This window comes from Chelon labrosus (genome assembly GCF_963514085.1).
Source record: "Chelon labrosus genome assembly, chromosome: 4".
Classification (NCBI taxonomy): Eukaryota; Metazoa; Chordata; class Actinopteri; order Mugiliformes; family Mugilidae; genus Chelon; species Chelon labrosus.
This window is the reverse complement of record NC_140340.1, coordinates 7,267,555-7,290,216: the sequence shown is the minus strand read 5'-3', so window position 1 is coordinate 7,290,216 and position 22,662 is coordinate 7,267,555. Positions and strand designations below refer to the sequence as shown.

At 44.3% G+C, this 22,662-nt stretch overlaps 3 protein-coding genes across 5 annotated transcripts; 1 reads left to right on the top strand and 2 right to left on the bottom strand.

The window, feature by feature from the left end:
- Positions 1-17: 17 nt before the first annotated feature.
- Positions 18-4,884, bottom strand: dnajc14 (DnaJ (Hsp40) homolog, subfamily C, member 14). Its single transcript, XM_084543140.1, has 7 exons — positions 4,687-4,884; positions 1,975-3,434; positions 1,749-1,855; positions 1,355-1,474; positions 1,054-1,214; positions 793-895; positions 18-321 (listed from the first exon to the last, which is right to left on the bottom strand). The coding sequence occupies exons 2-7, from the start codon at positions 3,220-3,222 to the stop codon at positions 27-29; spliced, it is 2,034 nt and encodes a 677-aa protein (XP_084399266.1). The 5' UTR covers positions 3,223-3,434; positions 4,687-4,884; the 3' UTR covers positions 18-26.
- A 1,640-nt stretch (positions 4,885-6,524) lies between these two features.
- On the top strand, positions 6,525-12,537 carry nab2 (NGFI-A binding protein 2 (EGR1 binding protein 2)). The gene is made up of 6 exons (XM_084543212.1): positions 6,525-7,437; positions 7,575-7,708; positions 8,433-8,484; positions 8,597-8,711; positions 8,789-8,974; positions 10,982-12,537. The coding sequence occupies exons 1-6, from the start codon at positions 6,532-6,534 to the stop codon at positions 11,077-11,079; spliced, it is 1,491 nt and encodes a 496-aa protein (XP_084399338.1). The 5' UTR covers positions 6,525-6,531; the 3' UTR covers positions 11,080-12,537.
- A 1,482-nt stretch (positions 12,538-14,019) lies between these two features.
- On the bottom strand, positions 14,020-18,749 carry LOC311487358 (uncharacterized protein). 3 transcript variants are annotated; one of them, XM_084543611.1, is made up of 5 exons: positions 18,717-18,749; positions 17,659-17,761; positions 15,891-16,022; positions 15,448-15,809; positions 14,020-15,345 (listed from the first exon to the last, which is right to left on the bottom strand). In XM_084543611.1, the coding sequence occupies exons 3-5, from the start codon at positions 15,997-15,999 to the stop codon at positions 15,169-15,171; spliced, it is 648 nt and encodes a 215-aa protein (XP_084399737.1). In that variant the 5' UTR covers positions 16,000-16,022; positions 17,659-17,761; positions 18,717-18,749; the 3' UTR covers positions 14,020-15,168. The 3 variants fall into 3 exon arrangements, with proteins under 3 accessions (XP_084399737.1, XP_084399739.1, XP_084399738.1); XM_084543613.1 differs by having other exon boundaries at positions 15,891-16,025; positions 18,717-18,748; XM_084543612.1 differs by lacking the exon at positions 18,717-18,749 and having other exon boundaries at positions 17,659-17,998.
- Positions 18,750-22,662: the final 3,913 nt, after the last annotated feature.

Below are 22,662 nucleotides of genomic sequence, written 5' to 3'. Positions count from 1 at the left end.
CGATAACACTACCAAGTCAACAAGCTTCACCTCTGGAAGGGTTTGCGGACCTTCTTTCTTCTTCTGGGGGGTTTGCCACTTTCAGCAAACGTCTCGCTGGGCTCTGGACGGTGACCTCCCGGCATGAAGAAACTTGTCGGGCCTGGAGGAGGGGAGAACGGAGGTGCTCCAGCACCAGGTGGGTGATGAGGAGGCGGACCTGAGGGGAAGAAGCTTCCGTTGGCAGCCATGTCGTTAGGTGGTGCTCCCTTGAAGATTCGGTTGAAGAAGTCCTGCAAGTCGGCGGGGTTGGTCGGACCTGGGGCGTGCTCCGAGGGCGTCCTGAAACGAAGGTCCGAAAGTTCAGAGTTGGTGCTCTTTTCTCTTTAAAGAAACTTATGTGGCAGCAGGATATGAGAACAAAAAAACAGGGCTAGGTATGGTTGTCTATTTAAATTTAAAGTTCTATACACCCTAATAAAAAACATACACTGTATTAGTTTATTTTTCATTAATATCATTAATCCAACAATACACAAGGGGGAGCTCCTCCTATATCACACAGCTAGTAAAATATATAACATACCCTTATTAATACATATGTTTTCTCCTTAAATTATGGTCTCAATTTTAAATCGCCAAAAGGAAACTTAAGGTTTCATCTGTGTTTTCTTCAATGGTAAATGCACCAGATATATACATATATACACCCACAACAATAACCCAAAATCTATAATAAGAAAACTTCTGTTGTCCACAACAACATATTTATGTCCATACTGTGTCCAAACCTTCACCGAGAAGCAGACGTACCTGTGTCGTGCGGCGTTGCTGTTGTTCTTTGACCCAAAGGAGATGTGATACGGTACACGGTGTGTGTCAGGAGAAATGCCTATTCTTTGGCAACCTGCCCACTCTGAAACAAGACAGGGTCGCATGATGAGAACCAAAAACCACTTTTCTCCAACCTGACGCATTAAGAGGGACAGATGCTGATAATGAATGAGCTCATGCAAACCACCACTACTCATTAACATGTGAGCAGACGATCTGTAAATGAAAGCCGATGTTCACCTGTGATATCATACACCTTTCCATCCATACAGGCAAAGTACGTGATGCGTAGGCCCAACATGCTGGACTCGGCCCACAGGTCCCCCTCCTCAGCACTATGGTAACGGCTGCACTCAGCACAGAACCGGGCCTCGGCAGGTTCACGATCCATCTCGAACCGCCTGCGCACAGACGCACGGGTCACAAAGAAAACACGGCCGTGATGAAAAAAATCTACTACACAAAAAAACTATACACTGAGGAAATGGGACGGATAGAGACGTTTGACGACGACGACGACGATGGGTGTGTAGCGACGTACTTGTGCTTGCCTTCACACTTGGTACACATCATGGTGTTCATGGCTTCCTTCAGGTCATCCTGCAGCTTAGTGAGAAACTCGTTCATGGACTTTGACAGCTCAGTCGCTGCCATGCGCTTCCTGCATGATGACAATACAGATTAGTTATAATAACAGGAAATAACTTTATCAACGTATCATCCTATCTCCGTTAACAAAGGTCAACATCAGACCTTTTCACTATTACGTCGAATTATGCATGAATGGATTCTGTTGACATTATGAATATTGAAAGAGCTCAGAGTGTTTGTTCAGGACTTCAGTAGAATAGTGATTGATTACTTCACTAGCTGACAAAAGGTTCAAAACAAGCCACTAAATAATTGTGCTTTTATCACATTTTCTGTGTACTCACAACTCATACTCTCGTCGTGTCTCTGGGTTACTGACAATATCCCAGGCAGCCCTTAGTACTTTGAACGCCTCTCCAGCCCGTGGGTGTTTATTCTTGTCTGGATGGACCTGAAAGAGAGCGGACAGAGGAAAAGGTTCCATGAGTAAACATGAAAAACTATTAGTCATTACTGCAGGCATCCGATGGTGAAATTTAAGTACGCAGCACTTCTGACTCTCTCACACACCTGGACGGCTAGATGTCTGTAGGCCTTCTTTAGCTCGGTCTCAGTGGCGTGCACCTCCACACCGAGCACTGTGAAGGGGTCAAGCTCCTCCTCTGGTATCTCAGCCAACGCCAGTAGTCTCTCCAGCTCCTGTCCTGGCTCACATTTCCCTGCTCTGCCTGGTGACTCGGGCATGGATGGCGGTGCATGACCACGCCTCTTGAACAGTCCTCGGACTCTTTCTAGCAAGGACACCACCCTCTTCCAAAACCGTGAATCCTGAAAAGCTGTCCAATAGCGTTTCCCCCTCTCGCCACCAACGCGAACCATCAAACCCTTCGCCCACTGGGAACCGAGAATAACAAATGCACAGATAATTCTGAAACAAGATAAGGCAACTGTCTTTATCCACTTCAATGACCTAACAGTTTTGTCCAGGAGGTCTGCTCCTGTGCATTTTGTCCATTTCAGAATCCGACTAGCATCTGCCTTCATTCCGGGTATGTCAGTGATCTTTACCAGGAGCTGCTGCACAACATTGTAAAGTTTCACAACTCCCGTCTCCACTCCAACTCCGCAATTGTGAGTTAATGTGACAATAATTTCAATCATCATGTGGATGCAAGAGATGCACCAGAGGCTCACAGACTCCGACAGCATCTCCCTGAACGCCAAGACAAGCTGGTTGCCTGTCCTCCTGCGGCCCCGGTTTGCCTGATGGTGGTGGTTGCGTCTGCGTGTCGGTTTGTGCCGACCGCCACTCGACATGACATTTTTTTGAAAGGATGAAAAAGCATTCCGGCCGCTCTGCTCCAAAACGGATCCGCCGCTCCTCAGTTTACACCTCTTTCCACTTCCCACATTCCTCCAGCCAGACTCCCCATTCATATGCTGCTCCTTGGCAGCTTCATCCTCCTCTTGATCTATAACCTGGGAATCCTCATGATCACCAGCCTCGTCGTGCTCGAGCCCATCTGAAACATCTTCTGTAACGTCTTTGGCCTCTGCAGATCCACAGTAATCTGCCTCACCAATCCCAGAATCTTGCGGCGCGGCTGGGTTCGGGATTTCCTGAGATGAGCGATAAGTTGTTTCATCCTCCTGCTCGCATTCATCATCATCATCATCATCATCATCGTCGTCGTCGTCGTCGTCAGTCTCTCTGGACTCCCACTGGCTTGAAGTGGTCACTGAGGCAGCGAAACCACCAGGAGTCTCCTCATCAGCGTCAGCGACATCCATCTCCTTCTCGGCCGCTTCTCTCTCCATGTTCCTTCCAGCTGTTCAACTTACAAACCTGTAAAGTTGGTATATCACGGATGACAGCTTTTCTAAATCCATAATCTGTGGACACATTTTCCCCAGACTCTCATAGAAAAATGAGACTGGGGAGATCGGTTCGGGCTCGGGTCCACCATATCAGCAGCTAGTTGTAGGCATCAAAAGGCTTTTTCCACAGCTTACATGATGCACCGGACAACCTGAAAAAAAAAACAACAGATAAGTATACATCAACAACTCTGTAGCTAATCTATTAACTGTGCTCCAAGTTGCATTAGACCAGGCTAGTACTGTGATCAGACATTTCATTCATTAGGTTATTTAATCTGTAAAACTATTTCTCAACTGTACTGTATCACAGTGTATACATGGATATCAGAATATAAAATAACACATGTTAGCATATGTCCTTAAACAGTTAAAAACATAGCTGTAACTATTGTGCAATTACTTTACGAGTCAACTAGATCAAATGTGAAATCAGGAACACTTTTGATAAAAGCCTCTTGTCTCTGCTCAAACTTAATATCTTTGGTTTTTTGACATCAGAACACGTCACTTTTGAGTTTTTAGAAATTATGACAAGAACTTTTACAACACTACAAAATAAAACATAAAAAAAAACTAATAATGATTTGACTTTAACAATGCTCCTACCACTGCTGATCACCAGAGTTGACGGATTACCAGCAGGGATTTGAATAAACTTTTCCTAGAACTAAAGACACGCATGCGGACGCCATTCATTAATGGTTAACTTCCATTAAAGGTTGCTCCACGAGTTCATAAGTCCAGTCGGTGTAGAGGTGCGTAATTAAAAAGGACACCAAAGCTTGCTTTAACACGTACATGTGCAAATATGCAACACAGATTATATTAAATTACCACTGCTATGTACTTTGTAAATTGAGCCAGATAATAGCACAGTGCGTGCTAAGATCTGAGGCGAGACAAGCAAACACGCTTCACATTTTAAAACGTTTTTTAAAAAAAGCGACAAACAGCTATGACGATGGTCTGACCGGTCTGACAGCCGTATGTTAATGGACAGTGATAATAAAAGCACCAGATGTTATAACGGCGGCTAATGTTAGCAGGCAGTCGGGGTGTTAGCATGAGGAAGCAGCCAAGCAGGATGACAGACATACGCTATATGGGCTAAAATTAGCTTACCCCTTGCTGGCTAACCTGGCAGTATTTCGACTAAATTAGGTCTCAAACGAAGGTAAAACGACGACACAGCAAGTGACTACTGACGCCTTTAGCTAGCAGCAGACGACCGTTAGCTAATAAACAGTGACGAGCTGGGCTGGCTAATATTAACGGCTGGTTCCCCTTCCTTTGGGGCTTTTGACGAGTACGCTAAGACATGTTTTGGACACCGGACGAGTCCAGCAAGACACCGAAATCATGTTGCGTTTTGCATTCAAACAAACTAGATGTCATATATACCTCTCAGATAATTGTGTAACCTTGTTTGTTAACAGACATCCAAGTGCCCGTGTTGTTTTTTTTAGCCACTTCTTCTTCTTCTTCTTCTTCTTCTTCTTCTTCTTCGCTCCCTTATCCCCCCACTTTCTTCCAATTTCTTCTTCTTCCTCCTCCAACTTCTTCTTCGCCGTTTCCCGGATGTTAGCAAACAAGAGAAGAGCACTACTGCCATCTAACGTCACAGAGAGGGAGGTGACAATTTAAAACCAACTTTTAAATATTGTTCATTTTTAATAAATTCAACACACACTGACATTATTTTTTAAATTTTATTTCAGACAAACTGTCTTTTTATATATATATATACATATATATATATATGTAAATCTCAATGATATCCCGTCAGACGAGTCTAATTCTATTATGATAAAACTAGTATATATTCCCAAGCACTCTATATTATGCGCCTTATGTTTTTGGTAGTGTAGTATTGTGGCATACAAGTAAATAAAACTGCAAATATCTTGATAAACAACAGTAGGCGGTTGGAATAATTTATATTTAGTATGATATTGAGGAGTGATTTTATTGTGTTTTGTTGTTCTTAAACCGGAAATCTAGCTTGACACACTTAAAACTACACAATAGGCACACAGTAAATACTATGAAGTCACCCAGCATGACACAGGCAATAGAAAGTAAGTAAAAAAAAAAAAGCTGATAATTAGTGATTTATTGACATTAAAGCGTGACGTGTCTCTTTTACATATAACGTCAATACTGGCATTTTAAACACCTGTAGCATGTTCTCAAAATCATTTAAGGCCAACTAACTCCCACTTAAATGGAGATAAAAACCCAGTAAAATTCACATCTGCTCACCCTTCTCTAAATATTTTGTGCTGACGTCTTGTACGGGGGGTCTTTGACATGGTGAAACTCTGGGAACCCCCCTAAAGCCTCTGCATAAAGGAATAATCTTGAAGACGCAGAGGGTTAATTTCAAGCCCCCACCACCACCACCCACATCCCCAATTTGAAAGCCGCCTCTCTACCGGGAGAGGAAGGCTCTTTTTCGGTCAGATGGCGTGCTGCAGTCCGCCCCCGTCATTCTCCAGCCCACACAGACAGCAAAAAGGCAGCCAGCAACCAATACGGTGCGCCGGAGGAGGATTTCTGCCAGTGATTTCAGACGAGGTACGATACGCAAAGGGGATTTACTACGCCAATCTGCGACGGGGAAGCTGTCGGCAATAGGCAAGAGGGTAAGAAACGAATAGGATCAGGACCGCGATGCGTCTCTGAGCATGGTGTGCTCCTCTAACATCTGGCTAGGGAATAGTTGCCTCCAGTCGATGGTTTTATTTGAACTCCAGCGAGTAATCCGAGTGTTTTAGTGTAGTTAGGATGAAACGTGGTTCTGTCTGAGTGATCGAGTAAATTCTTTTTAAAATTTTATTTCTTTATCAGTTTCACTCCGAGAAGACCGACCCCAGACATCGGTGTTTGGAGAGATACCTTTGCGTAAATACGCTGGTTCCCTTTCTACACACCAGTCTACCTGACCTGAAGAAGGTAAGAATGACTTATATACTACTGTTCAACCGTTTAGTCATGTAAGGTCTTTTGTGAAACGAATGTGTTTGTGTATAGAGGAACATGTTCTGCTCCAAAGCATGCATAAACTTTCTATGAGCTATTGGCTTGTTTTTATCAACTCTTTATTAAGACTTTTGGAGACATGTATACTACGTGTGGTCCAGATGATAAAGTCTTTAACTGAAATAAATAACTGGTTCAGGATTTCTCTACCTGCAGGTTCATGTGTTTCCTTTCTCCTGCCTAAACTTTCCAGTGCTGTGTGCCATGTCTCTGCCACGCACACTTGGGGAGTTGCAGCTCTATCGGGTGCTGCAGCGGGCCAACCTGCTGGCCTATTATGAAACCTTTATCCAGCAGGGTGGGGACGACGTCCAGCAGCTCTGCGAGGCAGCGGAGGAGGAGTTTCTGGAGATCATGGCACTAGTTGGCATGGCCACCAAGCCACTGCATGTGCGTAGGCTGCAAAAGGCCCTCCGAGACTGGGCGGCAAACCCTGCCCTTTTCAGCCAGCCAGTCGCTAACGTGCCTCTCGGGGGCATACCGCTGTTTAAAGTTGACGGGACGGGCACAAGTGGTTCAGCTGGCGGGCCCAGAAAGTCTGTGAGTAATGGGCAGCCAGGGTCGCCGTGTGAAAGAGATGATCGGGCGTGCCTTACCCCGATGCACAGCGGGAGTCCAAGGAGCCCCTGCTCCCAGGCCTCTCCACAGCCACCAGACACACACTATAGGGAAAAACTGTCGCCCATGGACCCGCACTGGCTCAGCCCAGACCCCGACGGAAACTCCACTTTGGCTTCTGGAATAGAAGAGGAGTCGCACAGCCCACCTCTGCTGTCGACAGGTCCTCCCGGTCCCTCCACGTCCCCGAGCCCCTCTGCATCATTTACCCCGGCTACCCTGTCGGCCTGGCCCGGAGGGCAGCTGGACGGGGAGACGGCGAAGGCGGTGGTGGAGAGCGTGGACAGGCTCCTCAGGACCCTGCCCAGGTCAGACCCTGCAGAGGTGAAGACCCTGCTGAGGATGAACAAGAAGATGGCAAAGACTGTGGGGCACATCTTCAGAATGGGGGCCCAGGATGTTAACAAGGAAGAGGAGATCCGCAAATACAGTCTCATTTATGGACGCTTTGACTCCAAGAGGAGAGAAGGCAAGCAGCTCACACATCATGAGGTAAAAGCATCAAAGACACTGATACTTACAGTGATCTAATCCAGAACTTAGTGTACGAAACATTTCTCACAGTTTCTTGCCAGGAAGTCAGGTTTCAACGCGTCTATCGCTCCTTCATTTGTTGTTTTTCTCCTCAGTTAATCATCAATGAAGCGGCAGCCCAGTTCTGCATGCGCGACAATGCCCTCCTGCTGAGACGGGTGGAGCTCTTTTCTTTGGCTCGGCAGGTGGCGAGAAAATGTGCCTACACCTCCACGCTGAAGCATGCAAGGTAAGGGCAGCAAGCACTGACCGACACAACTCACACCTGCTGTGTCCTTACTTGTGCCTCTGTGTCAGGAAAGAAAGAATTAGGAACTCTTACAGAGAGTCGGGAGTGTCGTTTGAAACGTCCACAACAGATAAATTAAAAAACCCGTGTCCTCCAGAGCAATCACTACAGAGAGGGTAGTGTCACGTGAAATAAATGTGAATGATAATAGCTTGCATTCCACACATACCAGGTGGTTTATATGAGTCATCTGCCCACCAGTCGATTCATTTTCAGAATGAACAGGGTTAGGATCACAGTGGGAATTAAATTCCAACCTCTGTAGTGTTAGTTTAAGGAGCTAGCTTTGGAGCCACAAAGGAATACACAAACACACTCCCTATTCGTTGACGTGCACACAGGCAGAAATATCATAATGTCTTAGGCTTGAATGGTATCTCGAATGTCCCCGATCTATAATGTCTTGATTGAGACATTCAGATAACATTCTTATTTCATATTTACTTCAAGTCCCTTCCAGTAAACATGTAGGTTTAGAGTAAATTAGTCAAATTAGCCAGGTTTCAGATGAAGTTCCTTGTCTACTGTGAGAGTATGACATCTGTTTAGTAGCTTTCTCTGAAGATTCTCAATAACATAAGGTCCCGCACTTTGATTTTTTTTTATTATTATTTTTGTTTAAATACAAAAACTTCCGGTTGGCTCAACTATTTCCTTCCTGCAGGACAAATGCAGATGAGAACATCATACTGTCCCAAAAGAGACCGAGACTTGAGGTGAGCCTTCAGAGCTGCAGCCACCAGTGAATAAATCTCACCTATCACTCATCTTTCATTCAGCAGCACTGAGCTCATCGACAGCACGCTTCCTTTGTCTCTTGTGTTTCAGGTCAACGTGTCGGAGAGTGTGCCTTCACTTCTCGGGGTGGAGGGATGCGAGGGCCTGCCCCACAGGGGAGACGACGACAGCTTGTCCGCGGAGAGCGTGGACAGCGGATCGCACGGTAAAAATCTTCACACCGGATGTCAAATAAGGTTTCCCGAGACGACGCTAAAACCTGGATCTGTCTTGTCCTGTTAGACATCGGCTCACAGTGCAACCAGTCTCCGTCCCCGCGTCCCCACGCCGACGCCTCCAACCCCGCCAGCTGGAGCCGCCATCTCATACAGCAAACTCTGATGGACGAAGGGCTGCGACTGGCTCGGATGGTGTCGCATGATCGGGCGGGGAAGCTCAGCGTGGGGTCAGAAGGAGCTCACTCCACAGGTGACTTTTCAAATAGCGACATACGAGTTATATGTAACTGACACAAAATAAAAAGTGTATACCGTGGCGCTTGTCCAATTCTGAGCTAGGGAGGTAGACTCATACTCAGGCCTGCGTGGCGAATATGATGTTTAGATAAGTTCAGAGACGGGAAACGTGTCTCATCTCATTTGTTTAGTCATATTCATTCATATGTTTCATCGAGACATGACAACGGCATCCGTATTTTCCCGTATGTCACTTCGGGAAAGTGAAATAAGCACATTTTCCAACATGTCAAACTACTTGCCTGAAGTTGGGGGTGGACAGAGAATCAAAACGGGGGAGATGATGTTGGGGTTGAATTGAAGATGACAGACAGAGACTCCCTAGCCTCTCTCCCAACAATGAATCGTTTATAGCGCTGCAGTTTGAACCCTCGTGAGTCACAATCTCTCTGAGGTGACGCCTCCCACCAGTGCGCAGCTGAACTTCACCAGACTGTAAATTAGACAAGATAGAAGATGGAAGGGGAAACAGAAGGAGGTGGAGAGCGTTATGTAGAGAGGAAAAGAGTGAGAGAAGGAGGGTGGAGGAGAGAGATGAGGAGGAGGAGGAGGGGAGGGGGGGTGTTACACTGTTATAGCGCTTCTTTAATACCCTGTTACTGGAGCTTTTTTTATTTTTTTATTTTCCTGATACATCACAGCTTCTCACAGAAAAAAAAAAGAAAAAAGAAAGAGGCAAGTTCTGGGCTGCAATCGCCGGTCGGAGAGATGAAGCGAGGAGAAGGAAGCCAGCAAAGACATGAGGGGGCGGGGAGGGGAGGGGAGGAGGGGAGGGGAAGGGGAAGGGAGGGGGGGGTAGGAAGTACTCTGTGGGCGGCAGAATCGGACCCCCCCCCCCTCCCCTCCTCTCAGCAGCGACTGACGTCAGAGTGTGTTAGGCGCGTGGGCTGAAGGGCGGGATGGATGGGGCGTGGGGGCGAAGGAGTGGGAGGTAATTGGAGGGGCGTTGCATTGACTCACCAAGCGACAGTGTACAAAAATAAAACCTGTGGGCAGGGAAATGGCACAGTCTTTTTTATGCAGCTTCTCCCTCTACCAAAAGGACTGCGGAAATAAAAAAAAAAAAAAAAACAAGAAGAAGAAGAAAAGACATATGTTTCATCTCTGGCGTCGATCTCCTTCACTTTGTCATGTTTTTGTTTTTTAAACTTTATCTCTCTCATCCATTCATCTCTCACTTCCTGTCGACGTCACCGCCGTTCCTCCACCGTCATCTCTTTATCTTTAGCCAGGATATTAGCTCACATTTTAACATACTTCAGATAGCATCATTCACATGTGATTACACTGCAACGTGCTGCTAGGACACAGGGACACAGAGGGATTTTAAATGAGCCAATAAATTAACAACAAATACATGAGTCGTTTTTTTATTTGATTTTTTTGTTTGACTCATGATCACAAAACAAAACACCCTTGGTCGCGTTTAGACCTCAGACACTGATGCGCCTCTTTCCATCAATATTTTGTGTATTTTCCCTCTTGCTCACTTTACTCGCTGACTTCATCGCCGCCTTATCAGCAGCCAAACGAAATGACATTAAACTCTGCTGCGGCAGCTGGAGACATTTGGTTATTCAACAGCTTGGGTTGGTCATACGAACCCCGATGACTCCACTCCATGTGGGAGGGGTTCTTGCTGAAACTATTATTCAAAGGTCTTAAAACGTTAGCTGCGTCCCGGTTACACTGTGTAATAGTTTTCCCAGCATCACAGCGAGGTAACCGTTTGCTGACGTACCAACATTTTTGCTTTAACAGCTTTAAACATATAACAGATCCAACAGATTTCAAACTCTTGCAGACGTCTACCTCCGCTCACACAACTCTAATGCTACTCTAATGCAACTTCTAATGCTAGTTGCGCCTTCTGCGCTTCCCTTTTCCTTTTCTTACAAGTATTTGTTCCTTAGTTCGTTTTGGTGTCGGCCCTCGTCTTAAATTGTACGTCTCCCCACAGACCATGACGTTAAACCGGAGAGGCAGAGCTCGGTGACGGCGTGCAGAAGCAGTAGCCCCTGTGTCACCAAAGACGACTCCAACCACCGGGGGAAATGAAACCCTGAGAGGGGTTACCAGGGAACTCATGAACTTCACTGGAAAAGAGACTCATACTGACAAAACCCGTGCAGTACATGCGAGAACTTTCCAGCGACTGATACCACAAACCTGCGGTGACTTCTAAACCCTTGAGTTGAGAATGAACAACAACATGTTTTGATTTTAATATTCAGGAAATAAGCAAGGAAAGACACTTTTTTTGACTTTTAAACTAACGGAGGAAAGGATAATATGTGGATTTTTATCAGGAAAGGCCTGAGTTATTATTTAATGAGGATGTGCCACCTGCTTTCAGATGAACCTGGCTCAACACAGCAGGGGGCACTGCAACTTTGGAAAACGACTACGTTCCTCCTCGCCGTGCAGCACATGTTAGTGATGTAGAGGAAATGTTTGTTTTGTTTGTTTTTTTAGTAGAAGGACTTAAACCAACACTTTTAAGAACAGCATCATTACGTCCTCTGAAGCTCCTCAGGAAACAAATGGATGTTCTGGTAGTCAGTCAACCTTTTTTATAAGTGTGTCGATCGTAGATTTATGGGAGCATGCACACAACCCTCGGGGTCACGGGCCTTTTTGTCTTTCGCTGCATCGTGTAATCCACCGTCACATCCGAAGAGGCTGGGGCCCTACGAGATGGAAAGCCGCGGGCCTTCGTCGTCCATCACATCTCTTTGTTGCACAAACGGCATCTGTAATTTTGTGGAAATTGTTACCTGGAGCACCTTTTCTAAGATGTGCAGTGAAATCAGAGGACACTTCAGGACGCTTTGAGCTCAGCCTAATGAGTTTTAATGTTGTGCACTAAAGGCACAAATGTACAGCCTTCGAGAAACCTGAAATCTAAGCTAAACGTTCGTTGATTACTGTAGATTGTCAATGGTGGTGTATTTTTTATGAATACAGGAAACTTACAGGCGGGTCTTTGGGATGATGTTTGTGTAGTCTTAGATTAACAAAGTGAATCTTACGTTTTAGAAAAATGAACAGAAACGCGGGAAGTTTATGGAAATACATCTCATGGTGCTTTGATTTTTTGATACAGCAGCTCCTGTATGTTACATCGGCTGAAATAGAAATATTTCCTGAAGCTGCCAGTGACAAAATTTGGTAAAAACATTGAAGTGTGCAAATGTAATCAGACGACTCATGTTGAATACGTCAGTGAGGTATAGCCTGCTGTGCATCAGTTACACCTGCCTGTCTCTGGAGTGATTACTAACCTCCTCAGTTTATTATATGTTGCGAAACAGATTATTTATTTTGTTACATCTCAATAAATGTTATTTTACTGACTAAAGCTGCAGAATGTTTCATTGTTTTCCACAAAGAATCCTCTTTTCTTTTTTTCATCTTCTGGTTCTTGGCAGCTCTGATGTGTGGAAGAGGCTGCAGGAGCTGCGTCACACAGTCAGCAACACCTCTGCTGTCGTCTTGCTGGTTGCACTGACGCTCCTCATCGAGCCTCTGCACTGGCATGACTCACCTGTGCCAGTGATGTCATCAGCGCTCATGCACGTGGAACGATTTTCAGGCGGCAGAGAACACGCAGGCGCGCAAAGTAGACCTCGGGCAACCCCAATTTAATCAGCTCCAGGTTCCCAAAGCCATCAGTGGATTGTTGGTTTGTTTTACAGCGGGTTCTGTGTGAGCGACACCGGCAAAACAGACTAAGGTTTGTCTTCATACACTGATCAGCCACAACATTAAAACCACTGACAGGAGAAGTACATAACATTGACCATCTTGTGGCAATTCAATTTTATATTTCTGTCCACTTTTGGACCTGGCATTCATTCGTGTGGATGTACCACCCACCTAGACCAGACCAGACGCCCCCCTCCACCCCATAGCAATGACACTCCTTGATGGCAGCAACCATCCCCAGCAGGATGCAGCCTGACACAGACACACATACAAAAACGCTTTAGGAACAACTAAAAAAAAAAACATGAAGAACAGCACAAGGTGTTGACCTGGCCTCCAAATTCACTAGATCCCAAACTGATCAAGTATCTGTGGGATGATCCACATGATGAGGCCCCTCACCTCAACCCATAGGACCCAAAGGCCCCCACTAACAACATTCTGTTACCAGACACCACAGGACACCCTCAGAAGGCCCATGTCCATTCTCTGATGAGTCACAACTATCACAAGGGAGACCTACACAATATAAGGTGGTCATAATGTTATGCCTGATCGGTGTATTACACTTCTACTGTAACAATTCTAAAGAAACATGCTAAGCTTTTGCTGTGATGTTTATGTAAAAATGCTTTTGGTTTCACAGGAGCAATTATATTCGAGCTGTTTTTTTTTTTTATTATTCTTATTATTGTGATTATGAGAGCAACAGTCTATGTGGCAACAGATAAAGGGAGCTGCCACATCGTCAATCAGCTGTCTGCACCACTAATTAGGGAGTTAAGTCTCGGAGTCTATTCTTAGACCTGGCTCTCAACTCTCGGTAACAGCAGCAGACAGCTGATCTGACGACAAACCGCAGACCGACTATTAAAAGTAATGAAAGTAGGAAGTCATATTGTCTGCATTCAGATCTTTTAAATACTTTTAGGATCATCAAGGTGAGTGTTTAAAATTCTCCGCTATACAAGCAAATGTTGCGACTGCGCGCAAGGTTTAGGGATGCCTGCCTGCAAAACCACACGGGGAAAAGTTTTCAATAATAATACCTTAAGAATTATAGCTTATTATTATTTTCTGCCTGTCTGAGCATGAAAAGAATCGTTTATGTGGTGCCATAATTAAAGCAGACATATAGGTAGCAATCAAGATCCATACCACCATGATCTGAATACTTAATACGCAGTTATGCTCACTAATAATATATTTCTGTCCCTAGTGAAGATGATCTTTATTAGATGCGGGTATTAAGAAGAACAACATCCAGGGGTGTCAAACTCATTTTAGTTCATGGGCCACATACAACACAATTTGATCTTAAACGGGCCGGACCAGTTTTTCCTTTTGTTTTAGAGCAAAGAAGTAAATTAGGATAATGTTTACATTTGACAAACCATCCTTTAAAAGAAAATGTAATTTCTTAATGAAAAAATAAGTGCAATTTGAGCACATTACTGTCTGCTGTTTAGTCCTGGGTCTCAGTGTTGTGTTCTGTCCACTTCTCTGACTAAAACAGTGCACAAATTAGGAATAATCATGCTGCAAATTCATGCTGCGGCCCAGATTAGACCCTCTGAAAGAGCCACATTTGGCCCGCGGGCCATATGTTTGACCCCCGTGGTTTTAATCAATTTAGCAGCTCACACTTCAACCATTTCCTAACCAATAAAAGCAACACTTCTTACTCTCCTTAGCCGGCACCATAAACCGAATAAACCCCAAATAAACGCAGAGGAGGACGATTTTTGTCCTCGTTACTTAGGAGCAGCAATAGCGTCCGATTAGAAGACGGAATGGCAGGCCGGTTCATGACATAACATTATCTTGTTTATTAAATAAACCACTACTCTTCTCACAGTTTTATATTTTTAGCTACATACCAGCGAGTGTTTTCACAGGTCTGCGTCTTACGGCCGCATTTAAACATCTGAAGGGGATCAGCAGGGCCGCCGCTTTCCTTGCAGGTTGTAAAGTTTACTAAATGGACAATAATTCATGCTAGCATAGGCTTTCAACAACAACAAAAAAAAACTACTCCAGTGATATTTAGGTGTGTATGTGGGTAGTTTTAGTCTTAATTCACCCATGATTAACGTACACATTAATTACAGGACTCTGACTGGCACTTGCCCCAATAATAAACACAGATATAGTCAGAGATTGAACAAAGTAATTGAATAAAAACTAAATCTGCAAATAGATGCTGTTGTTTAAGGCTCTGATCAACACAAACTAAAAATGTATCCACCCCCATAGGTTACGGCAAAGAGCACAAAACCCAAACAAGACCATGGCTAGACACTGGTGCCGCCGGTGGGTGTGACAAAAATATGTTTTCCTCTTGTGTTGGTGGACCGAGCCGTTAAAATAACAACAGAAAAATACAAGTAGTCGGCATCAGTATCTGCAGAACAGGTCGATTTCCAGAGGTTCAGGTGACTAGGTGACGTGGGTGTCGAGGTGTCGCAGGAACTCTCCTCTCGTGGTCGTGTGTCCGGGGAAAACCGCCTGGCAGAAGTCGCAAATATGTGACTGCAGCGCCACGTCCGACATCAGCGCCCCGCTGGACTGGCAGAAGAAGTCACCGCCCAGGGAGAGTCTGTCTGTCACTGGCATCTGAGACAAACACAGAGGGGAGGAAGAAGTCTGAGAAAAACAAAACAAAGGGCAGGGTACAGCTTTGGGATTAGCTGTGAAAGTGAAAGCACGTCCCCTTACTCTGTAATGAGTCCCGTGTCCATCAGGACGACTTTGTCCAGGATGTTTTGCTTCACAGGGACATGCTCCGTGGCACCTCGGGGAGCCCATGGCGGCCAAGAATGGGGCTCTTTGCTCCACCTTCACATCCTCCGTTCTCTGACAGGGCTTATTCACGCAGAGCTTGGACATATCTTCAGAAAGGAAATCGGAGACAGTTCCCACATTTCTGGAAAGGCGATCAATGCCAGACTGCGCTGCAGGGTTTTGTGTTTCAGCTGTTAGCGGTTGAGGCTGTTCATGGAGATGCACAGGGATTTCCTGGGTGCACTGGACAGGAATCGACATAAAACTGCTCAACTCTCCATTTGGAACAGGCACACCTGCAGATAGAAAACTGTTGTTTGAAGGCATAAAGACTGGGACACTGTTTAACATTGTGAGAATGTAGTTTATACACTGACCTTGTTTCTGCAGAGCCGCTGTGAGTTGATGCAACAGAGCTGCCTGCTTCAAGCAAAGTGACCTCAGGCGAAGAAACTGCTGGTATAGCTCACTGTATGCTTCCTCCATCTCACCAGCTCAGGGATCTGTGGCTACTTAAAGAAAAAGATGAGAGTATACTAAACAATCAGCCACAACATTATGACCACCGTCTGGAGAAGTTACTAACATCGACCATCTCGTGACCATCCAGTGTTCTGCTGGGAAACTTTTGGACCTGGCATTCATTCATGTGGATGTTACTTAGACATGTAGCACCCACCTAGACCAGACCAGGCACCCCCACCCCATAGCAATGACACTCCTTGATGGCAGCAGCCATCCCCAGCAGGATGCAGCCTGACACAGACACACACACACAAAAACGCTTTAGGAACAACTAAAGAAAAAACATGAAGAACAGCACAAGGTGTTGACCTGGCCTTCAAATTCACTAGATCCCAAACAGATCAAGTATCTGTGGGATGATCCAGAGGCTCCTCCCCTCAAAGGCCCCCACTAACAACAGCCAGACACCACAGGACACCCTCAGAAGGCCCATGTCCATTCTCTGATGAGTCACCACAAGGGAGACCTACACAATACTAGGAAAGTGGTCATAATGTTATGCCTGAGATGTGTATCTAATAGTGTACACAGATGGGTGCTGAATGGACTGGATTATGCTTTTTGACGCAGTTTTGAATTAGCCAAGATGGCAAAGGGGCAGATTCACCACACTGACCTTCAAAACCTTCAGGAAAACGTTTGAGTGACGTCCCTAAGGACTCATTCATCTTCACAAAGAGACACCATGAACAAGTACTAATGCTGCCTTTAAATGGAACTCGTGGTCACAATGTGGGGGTTCGTGGACACAAAATGCAGCCTTTGGTTGTGAGAAAACTGCTGCTAGGCAACCGTTGCCATCTGGAGGCCACAGAGGCTAACAGGATGGCAAGCTAGTGAGGTAAATTACAATATGCTACCTTACCAATCACCTCCACTATTTCTGAAAACATCACCATATCCACTTACAAGGTTGTGGATACTATAACAGGAGGCCGTTCAAACTGACATCTGAAGGCAGCATACTTACCAGGCTGACTATCACAAGTTAGCATGTTTGCTAATTAGCTCCCAAGACAAAATACAGATGAAGCTAAAGGACATGTCATGAGATTTGAAGGTGATAAACCAGATTACTGATGCAAAGCATGGGGCTTGATAAGATTTTATCTTGTATATAAAAAAATAAATAAATAAAAATGTCCTTGTCAGAATATTTCGCTCTGAACCCGTCAACAGCGGCCAGTCTCTAAAACGGTTATACCTTTTTATGAAATAAAATATTACAACAAGAACGCTCGTTGATTAGTGTGGCAACGGTTTAGGTTGTCAATAATGAAAACATGTTTAAAAAAAATAAAAATAAAACGCATACAATCCTGGAAAAACCCTGAAACAAAATGACTTTTCTGTTTACAAGGAAAACTGCTCTTCATAAAGAAAGCTCTTCTCCATAAATGAGTATTCTGAAAGTTTCACCTGCATTTCTATGTAGAGCACAAACGTGAAGAACGGCAGCAAAACACTAGGCCACCAGGATTCAAACGCAGCTCAGGCCCACTCCTCTTACAACCCTAATGTGCTGCTCTTAGTTTCTTGTTTCTTAAAGTGTGTAATGCTGCCACTGTACCCACTGCACTCTTGCTGCATCTTGCCTCCTATTACTGCTGATTTACTTACCCCAATATATGCTCGTCTGCACACGTTGCTCCAACACTTCAAGACTCCATGTCATTCCTTACAAAAGCTACACGCAGAGATCTCTCCTCCTGGTCTCCTGTTACTGTCAAGGAATCAGAGTTCAGTATTTAAAGCCGAATGCGAAGCTGTCTACAACACTAAAGTCTGTTCATGTTTGTTTCGTACCCTGTGAGCTAATGGACTGGATTATGCTCTGCTAATGTAACAGCACGCATTAGGAACTGCTAAACATGAGGAAGTGGCTCTAGAAAACAGGGAAGTGAAAACCTTTTCGCATAAAAAGGAACTGCACCATTTGCACCAAGAGGAAAGAGACAGGCTTGATTTTTTATTTTTTTTTTCTGAAAAAGAGAATGCTTTTGCCCGTGCATGGCTCTGAAATAAAAAGAGAAGGTGCAGGTTTAGTTTTAGCTTTTAGAGAAACATCAATGCAGTAGAAGGAAACTTTAAGAGAACAAGAGCTTTCACAAACAGTTCCTCAAAAAAAAATATGTATCAGGTGTGATTCCTGAGGGTGTTGTATGACAAAGAGCTGTCCTGCATTGGTTAGACCAACTGTTGACAAGACTGTACCCAGAGCTGCTGTAAAGTGTTTTCATGATTTAATGATCATTTGACAGCTAGTTTGGTGAGTATGTCTTATGTCAGGTGCCAAGTGTGAAGTCACCAGCTTGGCAAAGATCCACCAAAAACTCAGATATGTCCTCTCACAAAGACACTAAAGTTAACTAGACTAATTTTCCAAAACAATTCGTCTCACACCATAAATGAATCTCCTCTTTTCCATCTTTATGTTCCTGTTTTCCTACCTTAACCTGTTTCGTAAACACATCTTTAAACTGGAAAGTCAGAACAGAAAGTAACACAAAGTTAAACTCTGTAGAGTAAATCTTGCAGCGTGTTCTGATTTTTGTCTGAATCAAAGGGAGCTTAAACCCAAACCTACTTTCACAGCTTTGATTCGTAAATCCTGTTTTTTTTTTTTCCACAATGACTCGCAATTAAAAAAGAAAAAAAAAAAGGGGGGGTTTACTTACATGGATCGCTCCTTCCCAGCCGGAAGCCCACGTACAACAACTGGAGGAAGGAAAACAAGATCCGCGTTTTTACTTCCATGACGTCAAGGCACGTAAAGCGCTCACCTGCGTCAAACCGGGAAACCTGTCAAAGTACCACTTCCTGTTCAGGAGGGCCGCCTTCAGAATAAAAGGCAAAACCTAAACCTAAAACTGACGCAGCAAAGGGTCTTTATTTTGAAAACGGTGTCTCAGGAAAGTGACACAAATGGTAAACGTTTCAGAAAAGTATGACCAGATAAAACAGATTGTTTTTAGCAGTTATGTTTTTTTTTTTTTGTGAATGTTACTTCCACTAAACAAGCTGACCTAATCAGTGTAATCTCTTTCTGGCTGCAGATACATGCACATTGACGCAGATGCTGCAGTTTAGTCTCATTTGTTTGAATCAGTATAAGTAGTTTTGACACCATGTTTGATTTGACAAAAAAAAAAGGACAAACAAAATCTATTGTAATTCACCCTCTGTGATGAATGTATGTAAAAAAAAATAAACACTTTTGTAATAGTTTAGACCACAGTGGTAGTATTTATCATATACTGTTTATGATAAGAGCCTAGTTCAAGTACATTTGGTCAAAATAATCAAATCTGCCTCGTCATTGGTGTTTATCCACAGCTATCACATGAGCTGGAGCCCACTCAGTGTGTCTGTGTGTGGCGCTGGCTGAATTTTCAGTCATGAGCTTAATGCGGCTGATACTGAATTTAAAATAGACCCACATTAAGACCGCACAGTCCTATGGCTACCTTCCACGCCATCTGTCCGGTTAGGAGGAGCAGCAGAGTGAGCAGTAGTGCCCGCCCCTGACAGGCCGGTTGACAGCCAGCGCCTTATGATCTGAGAGGGGTGCCAGCTAACCCTGCTTCAGACTGATTATGTCACTCTGCGCGAGGGGCCCGGGCAGTCTTCGTTTCTACGATACCTAGAGAGTTATGTCTTCATGTCACTTCTCCTGCAAGAGGATCCTCTTGGGTTGTTGCCGTGTTTTTGTCCAAAAACAGTTGCAATGTTATAATCAAAGGCCGTGGTCTGAATTTTCAGGAGACAGGACGTCCGTGAGCGTCTGTTGCCCCAGTTTTTCTGTTGTGTCCCGCACAGTTGGCACTTATTGGATGCCCGTCTCTGGCTTTTCAGCTGATTCAACATGCTGAATCAGCAGAGAGGTGACGAAAGTAGGCGAAACAACAAAGTTCAAAGGGCACGCAGAAAGCTTTTCTTTCTTTACATTTTCTTCTAATTTGAATATTCGAATACACTAATATTTTCACCATAACGTGATCATCTAGAACACAGGTGTCAAACCTAAGGCCAGTGGGCCAAAAGCGGCACGCCAGAGGGTCAGATCTGGCCCGCGGCAAGTGAGAAAATTACATAGAAGACTGCAATTTTTCAATGAAAATAACTGTTAGCCCTAATTTGTCCACTTTTTTTAGTAAGCTAAATGGACAGAACGCAACACTGAGACCCAGGACTAAACAACAGACAGCAATGTGACCAAATTACATTTATTTTTCTTAGGAAAGCTAGTTTATTAAATGTAAATATTCTCCTAATTTACTTATTCTTATTCTTATTTGCACTAAAACAAATGGAAAAAAATTGAGCTGTATGTGGCCCCTGAAATAAAATGATACCCCTGATCTAGAATGAATAAAGTGTAAACCAGATGATCAGCATAATTTGTAGCTCGCCCTAGCTTCCTAGCTTCCTAGCCTCCTGCTACTAGTAGCTTTTCTGGTCACCAGGAGCTAGAACGTATGAGTATGTGTTGACTGCAGTCATTGCTGTTTAACCAACATGCGACTTACTGACCGACACACAGTGAACATGCAGTAACATCACTGTCCGCCCTCATTCTTTGATATTGGTTTGTTGTGTCCCCACCTCAACACATTGTCTAACTCAAAGCTAACTGCAGTTTTTGTTTTGGTAATTGTGAACTTCTGTAATATTTCTCCACATTCAGTTCAGAACAGTTCACGTAGTTGACAAAATGTACGTAAGCTTTTTACTTTTTATATTTAAATTTCTGTGCGGATTAAAAAATAAATAAATCTATGCTAACATTTGGACAGAGCTATTTGTGTCCCGCGGTCTCCAGTCTGTTAAGCTACGCTAACTGGCTGTCGGCCATAGCCTGAAGACATGAAAGTGGTGTTGGAGTAAAGCACATATAGACACCGTCCGTACACTGTGCCAAAGACTGTAGGTTAATTCCTATATTTAACAGCTCCTCGTGTTTCCAAAATGTGATGCTTTTTCACGCGTGCGCGTCCGAAACAGTTCAATCAAGGTTATCAATAATCTGGAAACAAGACAACGGCTTCGTCAACGTCAGTTTTTAGCAGAGTGTAAATTGGGACTGATTGAGTTATTAATAGGTTTGTTGTAGCCTATGTTTGCTGGTTTGCACCATGTGTTTGCTCCGACCTTGAACCCCACACCTCCGAGCGAAACACTCACACACACACACACGCACACACACACACACGCACATTAAACCACACCCTGTCCAGCAGCAAGTCTCTTCTCCCACCACTTGATCCCTGAGTTGGAGCTCTCCGAAGTGAGCATGTGTCTGCGTGCGTGTCTTTATGTGTGTGTGTGTGTCTTTGTGGGACGGTGGGTGGGTGGGTGGGTTGTGTGAGTGTGTGGGTGTGTAGAGTGTCTGGGGCTTTGCTTCGAATAACTTCCAGGCAGGCAGCCAAGAACTGTCATCTGCCGGTGCAACACTATCCATCCTGTCAATCTTGTTTTATAATCGTAACATTCTCATATTCTCTGGCCGAGCAGAGACAAGTTTCCAACATAGTGAGACACACACACCACACACACACACACAAATGTGAGTGTCCAGCGTGTTCACATCTTATCCATCACGTATTTAAAAGCATCAAGTTGTAAAAGCGCCTCTAGTTTATACTTACATGTTTGCACACACAGGGATAAGTTTTCTAATGTCACACATCGTGACAGTGCTGCTTTTCTTAGCAGTGTTTTTTATGCTTAGTAAACACGTTACGCCTTCATTCAGCATCACAAAGCTACGAATAAAAACACTAAAACTTAAACTCTATTTAGATCAAAACAATTACCAATATTTACTCTGTTAAAAAACATGATGACCATTAGATGAAGGGCATTAGATGTGAAGTGCCTTCATGAGTGTGCATCCAGTAAAGTTAATACCCAAGGACACGAGAACACAGAGCAAACAAGTTTCCACCGTCTCTCCCTTTCACACACTTCAGAATGATAATTCATTTATGAATTTAATCCTGCCGGGACTAAGAGTTTAAGACGGTGATGTGGAGCGTACAGTTATCACAGGGATGGAATGAGCGATGACGTCTGCCAACTCATTTATCACTCTCAGCGAGAGAGACCAGATCCAATTACGGAGGTTTCTATGGGCCCAACAATGGCCTGCTATAAATACACTCACAGAGGGTTTTCCACATTCAACAGCACACCCACGCACACGTCCTTGTACTGCTGCACAAGTGCACACACGACAACTTCTATCCAAACCCGTTTTTTTTTTTTGTTTGTTTGTTTTATGTCAGAATCAGAAGTGAAGGGATTCCTGAGGGATTCGCTGCACTGAGCTCGGGAAAAATAAAACAGAAGAACGTCTTCAGGGTGATATGTGCACCTGTGCGTAGGCGTGTGTGCATAAAAAGGTATAGAAAGGGAACAAGAGTGAAGGGGAAGCAAAAAATAAATAAATAAATAAAAACAGCAAAGCCCCCACAGAGCACACAAAGTTATTTACAGCTCGATCCATCAACGAACGACAGGTGCAGCATCCTCACAAACAAACCTATTAGCTTTCCTCCCTCTGGAACAATATCATCCACAGCAATCAGTCGCTCTCTCTCTCTCTCTCTCTCTCTCTCTCTC

Excerpts from the sequence above, each read along its gene's own strand:
- dnajc14 (XM_084543140.1), bottom strand. The coding sequence starts at position 3,222 with ATGGAGAGAGAAGCGGCCGAGAAGGAGATGGATGTCGCTGACGCTGAT. Across the intron at positions 1,856-1,974 it reads ACAGACATCTAGCCGTCCAG|GTCCATCCAGACAAGAATAA; the intron begins GTGTGTGAGAGA and ends GCTCTCTTTCAG. Across the intron at positions 1,475-1,748 it reads ACACGACGAGAGTATGAGTT|GAAGCGCATGGCAGCGACTG; the intron begins GTGAGTACACAG and ends GTCATCATGCAG.
- nab2 (XM_084543212.1), top strand. The coding sequence starts at position 6,532 with ATGTCTCTGCCACGCACACTTGGGGAGTTGCAGCTCTATCGGGTGCTG. Across the intron at positions 7,438-7,574 it reads AGCAGCTCACACATCATGAG|TTAATCATCAATGAAGCGGC; the intron begins GTAAAAGCATCA and ends TTTTCTCCTCAG. Across the intron at positions 8,712-8,788 it reads CGTGGACAGCGGATCGCACG|ACATCGGCTCACAGTGCAAC; the intron begins GTAAAAATCTTC and ends TTGTCCTGTTAG.
- LOC311487358 (XM_084543611.1), bottom strand. The coding sequence starts at position 15,999 with ATGGAGGAAGCATACAGTGAGCTATACCAGCAGTTTCTTCGCCTGAGG. Across the intron at positions 15,810-15,890 it reads AGCGGCTCTGCAGAAACAAG|GTGTGCCTGTTCCAAATGGA; the intron begins GTCAGTGTATAA and ends TTCTATCTGCAG. Across the intron at positions 15,346-15,447 it reads GACACGGGACTCATTACAGA|ATGCCAGTGACAGACAGACT; the intron begins GTAAGGGGACGT and ends TGTTTGTCTCAG.